The following is a 10652-nucleotide window of genomic DNA, read 5'->3' as shown; positions in this document are numbered from 1 at the left end:
CTGCTTCTTGAAACGGGCCCCTGAACTTTTTAGACTTTATTTATTTGTTGTGACTGGAAGTGGTAACCTTTCCCTCTAAAATGAGGCTTAGTTCAACTCATCATGATGTTCAGAATACACCTTTCATCCACTGCTGGTGGTGGTGTGGGCTCTGTAGCCGTTACCATGACAACGCATCGCACTGCACATCAAATAATCCATTTTTTGGGAAAAACTATAAAAAATAACGAGATTAATGAACTAATAATTGCCTAAAAATGTTCTTTCTTCTGTAAGTGAGCGTAGTATAAGCGGGCGATGTGCGTTATCAGAAATGAATGGACTTCAATATGACTGGGTCGATAAAATCGATTAATTGATTCGAGTCAATTTAATCTTAATAGACCAATAATTAATCTATAAAAAGAGATTAATTTAGCACATAAAGCTAAAGTCAGCTAGCTTGATGCTAAAGTTTAATGGAATGTCCCATAGAAGGACTAATGCTAACGCTTGGTTGACCTCAACATTTGACTAAATAAAAATCTTTATAAACTCACAGGTATGAATTTTCTAAACTCTTTAAAGGAAATATTTTTAAAGTAACTATTTGTGGGCTAAAACATTGTTTTTCGCTCATACTTTCTTCTTCTGGAATAAGGTGCACGATCGCCACCTAGTGGTCAAACTGAAACGTCCTCCAGGAGAAGCAGAACAATGTTTACAATGTTAATGATCTTGCAAGACAAGTTTATTTGTATAGCACATTTCATGTACAAAGACAATTCAAAGTGCTTTACATAAAACATTAAAAGAAACAATCAAAAGAAATAGTATAATGTGATCATTGAAATAAAATTAAAAGAAAGTAAAAAGATTTTAATTTAAAACAAGCATAGATAAACAGTGCGGACGTAAACTTTTGAATACATATTAATCAAATGCAGCTGAGAACAGGTGAGTCTTTAACCTGGATTTAAATACACTGAGTGTTTCAGCAGATCTAATGTTTTCTGGAAGTCTATTCCAGATCTGTGGAGCATAGAAGCTGAATGCAGCTTCTCCATGTTTAGTTCTGACTCTAGGAACTGATAAAAGACCGGATCCAGATGACCGGAGAGGTCTGGCTGGTACATACTGGGTCAGGAGGTCAGTCATGTATTTTGGTGCTAAACCATTCAAAGCTTTATAAACCAGTAACAGAACTTTAAAGTCTATCCTCTGACAGACAGGTAACCAGTGTAAAGACCTCAGAACTGGACTGATGTGGTCTACTTTCTTGGTCCTTGTGAGAACCCGAGCAGCAGAGTTCTGAATAAGCTGCAGTTTCCTGATGGATTTTTTTGGTAGTCCTGTAAAAACACTGTTACAGTAATCAAGTCGACTAAAGATGAAAGCATGCACTAGTTTCTCCAGGTCCTGCTTAGACATCAGATCTTTAATCCTTGAGATATTTTTGAGATGATAATAGGCTGATTTAGTGACTGCCTTAATGTGTTTATCAAAATTTAGGTCTGTGTCTATCACTACACCCAAGTTTCTGGCCTGGTTGGTAGTTTTTAGTTGAATAGATTGAAGCTCTGTAGTGACGTCTAACCTTTTTTCTTTAGCCCCAAAGACAATAACCTCAGTTTTGTTTTTGTTTAATTGAAGTAAGTTGTGACACATCCAGTCATTAATGTCCTCAATGCATTTACCAAGAGCCTGTACAGGGCCTCGGTCTCCTGGTGTCAGTCTAATATATATCTGTGTGTCATCTGCATAGCTATGGTAACTAATGTTGTTGTTCTTTATAACCTGGGCCAGTGGGAGCATGTAGATGTTAAATAGAAGTGGTCCCAGGATGGAGCCTTGGGGCACTCCACATGTAATTTCTATTGGCTCAGAAGTGAAGTTACCAATTGACACAAAATATTTCCTGTTTTCTAAGTACGTTTTGAACCAGTTTAGTACTGGCCCAGTGAGACCCACCCAGTTTTCCAGTCGTCTCAGTAGTATAGTGTGGTCGACTGTATTCAATAACAAAAAAAAAATATGTGTTTATTATTCATAATTTAAAGTGCCTTTTCCATCATTTTTCTTGAAGCTGCAAAGAGTTCCAGACCATCACACTTCCACCTCTGTGTTTGAGACTTTAGTTTACAATCCTAATTTTTAGGAAATTCAGTTTTTATTCAGTCAAAATGAAAAGGGAAAATTATCTGTAAAACTAAGATATTTCGCTCATCAGTTCACTGCATATTTTGTGTGAAAGTTTTTGGTGAAATTTGAGTCCAAGTTGGGTTCAGATGTTTACTTTTTAATTACAGTCCAGAAACATTTCCATGTCTTTTTTTCTCATTTTTTAGACCTACGTTGAAAATTAAGCTTATTATTTAAGTAATTTTTTAAATCATTGTGAATCAAGGACAGATGAAAAAACACAGTTGATAAAGATCAAAGAAGGTTTGATATTAAGTTCTTCTGTCAACAGATGCTGGGAGTTGAGACCAGCTTTGACCCGGATTTGGAGTAAACTGTTTACCAAACTTCAGGTTCAGTGTTCCCTGGAGTCGGATTCCTTCATGCTGGAAAGGTTTTGTGAATTTGGCGCTGCTTGGTCTCCGGCCGTCTCTGGACAGAACATTTTGATGGCTTCAGTCTGGGGGTGGAGCGCAGTGAGATGCTTAAGTTTTTCTCATGGATCTGGATTGAGTGTCGTGACATGCAGGCCTGCAGCCTGGAGGAACCGCTCTGGCAGCTCTGTCCTGAAGAGTTTTCCAGCTCGTCACTCACTCACAGAACGTCTCAGAGGGCTTTATAAAGCCTGTCAGGGCTTGTTAAGAAACCCAGCAATAAATCCAGTCCGCTGGAGCACAGCCTTCTGGTTTTTGGGGGTGAGGAGCACAAGTTTAACAGAGTCCGAAACACTCGGGATTTTATTTGTGGAATTTTAATAAACCAGAGATTCTGGTGAGAAGGGGACGACAGCTAGACTTTACACCACTCTTTATATGACTCTTGTAAATTTGTCGTCATACATCTAAATATAAGAGGCTGTTTTCCTCTAAAGCAGCATCTATAAAAGCTGTTTGTCGTTGTCTTACTGCTAGTTCAGACTTTAGATTTTTCAGAAGAGGTTAAAAAGTTTAGATTTTCACAGAATCCAAAGCAGTTTTTCATTCCTAATGGATTCCTGTAAATCACAGACTTCATTTTTGATTCAAAATATCAACTCAGTGTTGGGATGTCACCAAGCTAACAGCCAAAAAGACACTACAAATCTGTCTTATTAAAAAAAAAAGACATTTTAGAGCAAAAGTTTACTTATTATGGAAAATTCAATCTGTTGGTTTTAAGGGTGACATAAAGCCCAGTGGGTACTCTATATTAAATGTTAACTCTTGATTATTAAATGATGGATATAAGGACTTGTTTGCTGTCCATTGACTGTATGTGAGAACTGGACTGAGTGAGAATGATGTCATCCATCAAAAAAAAAAGGACTTCCAGCTATTGAAGTCTATTCAGTTGTCTTTTCTTTTGGTGATATGGATGCTGTCAGACGATGTCAGTCATCAGTGATTGATCCAAGTCGGTCTGAATAATTGATTCTATGGCAACCACTCCCACCAGCTAGGTGTTGGATGTCCACAACCCTACTATTTGGAAGTGGGCTACAAAAAATGTGCCAAACATTTTGAATGCTTTTGTTGAGGCGTCTGGTCGATTTATAACTTGATTAACTTGCACTAAAGGAAAGAATCAAGAATGTTTATTCTGACTAATAGAATGACTGAGTAATAGCTGGTTATTTAGTCTATATAATTTTGGCTTAATGGAGCCAGCAGGTCCTTCCTGTTTGGAATGCCAGGTGGAGAAGTCGAATACTCCAGTTCTCGTTTAGTCGATGGTGCCATCCTTCAGTCTTCCTTACCGACAGAAGAGCTAAAGCTTTGGTTTCATTTTACTACAATCTCTGAGCGACTCAGATCTCACTAATGACAGCTGGGTCGCTGGCTGGCCGCAGCTCTGATTGGACGATGTGGAAACGTCTCTGGTCGGCAGCCGCCCATGTCAAGTGCCACTGGCCGCCCGATCTATCAAAGTGAGCCATTCTGCACCACTGATCATTCACAACTCAGATCTACAGCACACACTGTAATCTTATCAATTTACACATTTTTAGGGATGTCTTCAAGAAACCACAATGTTCTGTCGTCTCCATATTCATGTCAGCATGCAGGTCTCTGAGTCACTGTGGGGCTGTCAGTGCAGCATCAGTGCCGTCTGTGGCCGGGATTACCAGATGGCGTCTGGTCATGGCCGGACCCCTGTCCATGTCGACAGCCCTCGTCGAGTGGCCATGCTGCTACCGTCCGATTTCTAACCGTCAGACGGTGGCAGTGGGACAGCAGCACAGGGCAGGGAGGAGGCTGAAGGGTGGCAGTCAGAAATCGCTCCATCATCAGTTTGGGGTTCTTTGAAGACCCTCCTGTCGGTCAGTAATTGCAACCTCTGTGGTCGCTGTGCAGCATGTAAAAAAGTAACTACTGCTTCCTCAGCTGAAAAACTTACTTTAGGTTCCTGCGTGGTGGCATTTATATGTGACCATAGTGTAACCGTTGTTCTATCCTAGGGATGTTGATGGTAGGAGTAGGGTCATCTGGACCCCACAAGACAGAGCGCTGAACTTTTTTTCCAAAGATTTTTGATTGTCACTGGTGTCCATGGCGACTTGAAGTCCTGTCCCCCTTCATCCACATTTGTCGTGGATGGATAACGCATCGATGTAAGGTCGGGTCATCTGGACCCCATAAGAGTGCACAGCACTGGTCCAGGAGGAGCTGCTGGTGTGATCCATTCACTTTTGTTCCATCTGTACCAAAAGAACCTGGTCCTGTTTGTCTAAAAGAGTTCAGATGTAATTTAGAGTAGAAACTCTAAACTGTACAGAATACTCACTTCTTTTGTCCTGAGTGAAAATGTTCATGTCTTCCTGAGAAACGTGTATCAGGTGTGTAGTGAGGAGTTTTCAACCAGGAGCCTTAAAAGACCTAACATTATTGTAAAATGTGGATATTTTCAGAACTGCAATAAACGAGGAAACGGCGTTTACACCAACATCATCATTTACTGTCCGTTGCTTCAGGATGTAAACTGCTGATCTTTTTCTGGACTAACGTCAGACTTTCTGAATGTCATAGTTTTAGGAAGCGGGTTGACCTGTCAGATTGGTAACTGTCCCATCTGACAAGTAGGTCAGCAGCTGCTGGATGAAGCTCTGCAGTTTTGGGTCAGACCATGCTGCTCTGCTGGAGCTTTGAGGAAGACTGTGAGGTTTGTTTGTTTGTTTCCACCTGCTCCTTCTTCCACTGGACGGTAGGATTTACTTTTGATCTTTTTGCTGTGCTTTAAATAAGGAGAGTCTAATTATCTCGTTAATCAGGATGAGTTATTTACAGACAAATGAACCTGTTTTTCGTAATCACGTTAATCCCATCTTTAATCTGTAACTATTGTCATAATCTCTAATAAAAAGGCAAAGGTCCAGCTGGTAACTCACATAAACGTTTCATTTGAACTCATCTGAAAACACGTCTTACATCCCTTTAAATACACGTCTTGGTGTCCCTGTACCCAGCGCACACTGTGGATCAGTCCCTGTTGTGACATCATCAAAGAGCGACTCTGTAGTTCTTCACAGAACTAACCCAAAACAGTCACAATGACACAACTATTATCTCTTATGGAAGGCATCAAGTCAACATAGTTGTTAATTATAAATGAATGAGGTAGGAATTAATACTGGTCTCATGGGACGGTGGTAAACTGGTATGTTTTTTTTTTTCTTGAGGTTGAAAAAAATCCTCCTGTGGTGTAAATGTGTAGTCAATTATAATAAAAAATTGTAAAATGATGTTTTATTTGTATTTTGATCTTTTTACTTCACCACAATGTCACTAATTTAAATGAAAATACAGCAGAATGAGGCTTTTCTCAGCATGTTTAGGTTAGGTTAAAATAGATACATTAGAATAATTAATTACAGGTCAGAATTAATAAATCTCACAGAGAAAACTGACTGTATAAAAACACGTATAATTAATTGCAGACAAGTTAGCCTGGTCCATTTTTTTAGTGCGTTAATCTAAGTTTAAATCTATAAATATCATCTTTTAGGCAGTGTGATTGTTCCTTTGTCATCTAGTGAAGGACGACACAGAGGCCTGATAATCAGACTGTTCTCTCCCTGCAGGGTATCGATAAGTATTTCCAGAGTCACCAGAGCCTGGATGGATTTGATTTCAACTTTTTTCTATTTTTTTGATCTACTCAATTCAGTTCTGAGTTTACACAGTTTACACATTTAGACACATTTGTTTAGAAATACATTAATAATCTACTGTATCTTTTGAATATATTTATATTAATCACATTCTGTAAAATGTATCAGTGAAATAATGAGATTGTTAATATCATCCAGTGTTACATGGATTCTCTAAAGGAGAAGTTCTAACTAAAATGTTCAGAACAACAACATTAGTTACCATAGCTATGCAGATGACACACAGATATATATTAGACTGACACCAGGAGACCGAGGCCCTGTACAGGCTCTTGGTAAATGTATTGAGGACATTAATGACTGGATGTGTCACAACTTACTTCAATTAAACAAAAACAAAACTGAGGTTATTGACTTTGGGGCTAAAGAAAAAAGGTTGGACGTCACTACAGAGCTTCAATCTATTCAACTAAAAACTACCAACCAGGCCAGAAACTTTAAAATTTAAGAGACTTTAAAGTTCTGTTACTGGTTTATAAAGCTTTGAATGGTTTAGCACCAAAATACATGACTGACCTCCTGACCCAGTATGTACCAGCCAGACCTCTCCGGTCATCAGGATCTGGTCTTTTATCAGTTCCTAAAGTCAGAACTAAACATGGAGAAGCTGCATTCAGCTTCTATGCTCCACAGATCTGGAACAGACTTCCAGAAAACATTAGATCTGCTGAAACACTCAGTGTATTTAAATCCAGGTTAAAGACTCACCTGTTCTCAGCTGCATTTGATAAATATGTATTCAAAAGTTTACGTCCGCACTGTCTATCTATGCTTGTTTTAAATTAAAATCTTTTTACTTTATTTTAATTTTATTTCAATGATCACATTTTTACTATTTCTTTTGATTGTTTCTTTGAATGTTTTATGTAAAGCACTTTGAACTGTCTCTGTACATGAAATGATCTCTCTGCCCTTCAGGAGATGGTCGACATGTATGTGAAGTTTATATTAAAAGTTATATAGCAGCTAATGAGTTTGTGTAAAATCAAGAAAATCTGACATCTGCAGATGAAGGAAATGCAGAACTTTAGATTTGACTTTCAGTTCCCTGCTCCTCTGAAAAAACACAACTAGTGTTTATTGAAAGCAGTTTTCCATCTGGCTGCCATTAAAATGTAACAAACAATCCGTGTCCCAAAGTCTCACCTTTCACACATGACAACAGGTTTTTTTTCCACTTCTAAGCTAAAAACCCCCCAAACAAATAACTTTTATTCTAAATTAGAAAAACTGAAGCCTTAAGAAGCAGTTTTCAGTTCTCCTTTGAACCTGTGGAAGACGTCCAGGTTCTTCACATAGTTGTGAGCGGAGTGGAGCCTCTGTGCTCTGCAGTGAAGGACTTCCTGAGGAGAGCATCGGATCACAGCGTTCACACTGACCTCTTTGAGCTGCGTCTTCACAGCACAGCGCCAGTCTTATCGGCGCGGTGAGAAACAGGTGGGAAAGAGGCCATCCCTACAGCTACACAAGGACCGCTTAGTAAAATGTCTATTGGCTAGTCGTACCTGCAGGGGGCGGGGCTTGGAGCTCTACTGGCTGATCATTGGTCTCCTCTTCCATTGGGTCTACAGAGATGAGCTCAGACGGCTTTTAGGAAAAGAAAAAAGAAGTTGTTTTGCGGCCTCTGACTGGGGACAAAAATGAGCTTTTTTGTACTATTAATAAAATGCTGCACCTCCACAGCAGACTGTTCCTCATCCTTCTCTTCATCGAGAACATCCGGAGCTTTTGTTGGATCAGGATCCATTCTTTCTGATGCAGGAGCTTCATCTGGAACCTCAGTGGAGCTCGAATGTGTGAGCAGCTCCTGGAAAATAAAACACATCAGTGTGTTCAGCCTGGACACATTTGGTTCGCTTACAGCAGGAGGATCAAGATCAGTCGCACTGGGGGCCAAATCCAATGAGGTAGTGGGCCAAACTTGTGTGACGTATCACCGGGTCATCAATAACAGCAATATGAAATGATCTCGAGGACCAGATATAGTTACACGCCGGGTCGGATGTGACCCGGGGGCCTCGACTTTGACTTTGGCTTAGAGTTTGTTTCCCCTGATAATCTGGAGCAAATTTTTAGTCTGAATACTGGTCCGTAATGACATTAATGTCCATTTTTATCAGAGAATAACTGAAAATATGCTTTATTGATTTGGTATATTGTGATATATATCATCATTGTGATATAAAATCACTTATATGGTGATATACAGTACAGCACTGCTGAATACACCGAGGTGGACCCTGGTCTGGGACCAGGAACTGCTCTCAGACTCGTCTTTTGAGGTGTCTCGGCTCCATTCTAACTGGATTGAGCTCTAGTTCACTCTTAGTTTCCTCAGTCTGGACCAAAGCAGCCACCGTAGCATTACGTGATGTAAACAGAGCAGTGAAGCAGCGATGAGACACAGCAACTCATTGACATGTGGTCAGATGAAAGCAGGCTCATTAAAACAACTTATAACGTGATCCACATCAGTTCTCACACCTTTTTCCTGACAGTCTATATGTCATAAACACTCATCAAAGTAGCTTCTTTGTCGTCTCCCCAGTGACCGCCTCAGAGCACATCCACCGTACCTCAAAGCGTTAAACATTCATACAAACTGTTCAGTGAAAAATAAAGTTTGAATAACTGAACTGTCCCGATAAGATTACAAAGCTTTAGACTTTCATTCTACATTCCCTCGTTGCTTTGCCCCGCCCCTGTAACTCCTGGCCAATGAACGAAGAGATCTTCAATCACGTGGTTTTGTTTACAAGCTTTGGTTCGGAGCAGAAATGTCTGTTTTTATGTCAGTCAGAATGCAGACCAAATGAAAGGTTCAGGACTTGATCTGGACCAAATTAAGTGAACTTGGTCTGGAGAAATGGACTTTCCACGTCTGAAAACACGCTAACTTAATGCTTTTATTAGTTGTGGGACCAAACATTTGATTTAAGACTAATTTCTGCTAATAAGTTGCAGCTTCCTGATTTCCAAATATCCTAACTTCCCTGCAGAGCCTCATCCAACGACTCCGGAAAAAATATGGTCTGTTGTCGCTCAGATTCAGACACTCCAGATGGTCACACGCCATAAAAATTCAAATCAAAAACATTTTCAGAAAGAAAAATTCTTTCTGGAGTGTTGCCTCCTGAAGGCAAAACAACACAAACTATGCACCCCCACCAGGCCCTGGACTAAATAAGTTGCAGATGTGCAGTGAGGAAGAACGGAGGCTCTGTGCAGCTTTGTTTGTTCCAGAGTTCTTCAGAGGGGGAGGACATTCAGAGCAGGTAGCTGTGAGGCCGATCCGTCTGACGGCTTCAACTCAGCCATGAAGGTGCATTCACATCTGCACCGGTACACAAGCCGCATCCTCCCAAAATCAAAACAGGAAAATCCTGGAAAACTGCTCTGGCAATAACTGAAGAGTTCCTCTTAGAATCGTTTCAGCCGTAAATCACAAACCTTTGAACCGTCTTCCTCAGGCTCTTCCGTCGGCTCACCGTCTAAGGCCGGATCAGACTCAGGCCGACTGGATTTAACCGTTTCCACAGAGGCTGGAGAGACTTTTTCCTCATTTGACACCTCAGCCGACTCCTCAACCGAACCCTAGACAGAAAACACGCACATCATTTCTGCATCATCCGAAACACTCTGCACTTTAAAACATGTCACTTCAAGTTTCTAAACCAGTTACATATTGAATTCAGCAGAAACGTGGTGGTGTTTCCAGCAGAGGAAGCAGACGATGATCATTCTGTGCAGACAGCATTATCTGCTGCATCAGTGGACACCCTGGCACTGTAGCAACAGCAGATCAGAGGAGCGGATGACGCTTTGAAAAGGCTCTGTGTTTGAGCATCAACACTGCTGCTGCGCATTATCACAGTCACTGCACAGCAGCTATGCTCGTCTGCTGCACAAATGACCACCGCTGCTTAAGCTGAGACGGCGTTCATTTCAAAGAAAATATGCTTTGTGGAGGACCTGAATATCAAACACGTTTTCTTCTAAAGAATAAAATGTACGAACTCTATAAATCATAACACTGATTACATGTTTGACTTTAACTTGTTCTGCAAAAGTTATTTTATCTTTAAATGTTAATTTATTGTATATACTAGGGATGTCCCGATCAGGTTTTTTTGGGCCCGATCCGATTCCGAGTCATCTGATTTTGTGTATCTGCCGATACCGAGTCCCGATCCGATACTTTTATAAGACATTTAAAACATGAATAAATTAAATAAACAGATTTGTGTTGTCAGTTATTTATATTTCAATAACCTTCTTTTATCATTAAAAACTTCAATAAAACTTCAAAAAATAGTGACTTTACCATTTATTGCGGTAATTTTAG

At 40.1% G+C, this 10652-nt stretch overlaps 1 protein-coding gene across 2 annotated transcripts in view; it reads right to left on the bottom strand.

Moving 5' to 3' along the window:
- Positions 1–10652, bottom strand: part of LOC112151156 (glutamic acid-rich protein) — a 21450-nt gene that overhangs the window by 5212 nt on the left and 5586 nt on the right. For both annotated transcript variants that reach the window (XM_024279867.2, XM_036216239.1), the window contains exons 5-7: positions 9758–9901; positions 7983–8114; positions 7813–7894 (exon numbers count right to left, since the gene is read on the bottom strand). In XM_024279867.2, coding sequence (XP_024135635.1) covers positions 7813–7894; positions 7983–8114; positions 9758–9901 — 358 coding nt within the window. The remainder of the gene's footprint in view (positions 1–7812; positions 7895–7982; positions 8115–9757; positions 9902–10652) is intronic.

This window comes from Oryzias melastigma, linkage group LG17, assembly GCF_002922805.2.
Source record: "Oryzias melastigma strain HK-1 linkage group LG17, ASM292280v2, whole genome shotgun sequence".
NCBI lineage: Eukaryota > Metazoa > Chordata > Actinopteri > Beloniformes > Adrianichthyidae > Oryzias > Oryzias melastigma.
The sequence above is the reverse complement of the archived record's forward strand: the minus strand, read 5'-3'. Positions and strand labels throughout refer to the sequence as shown.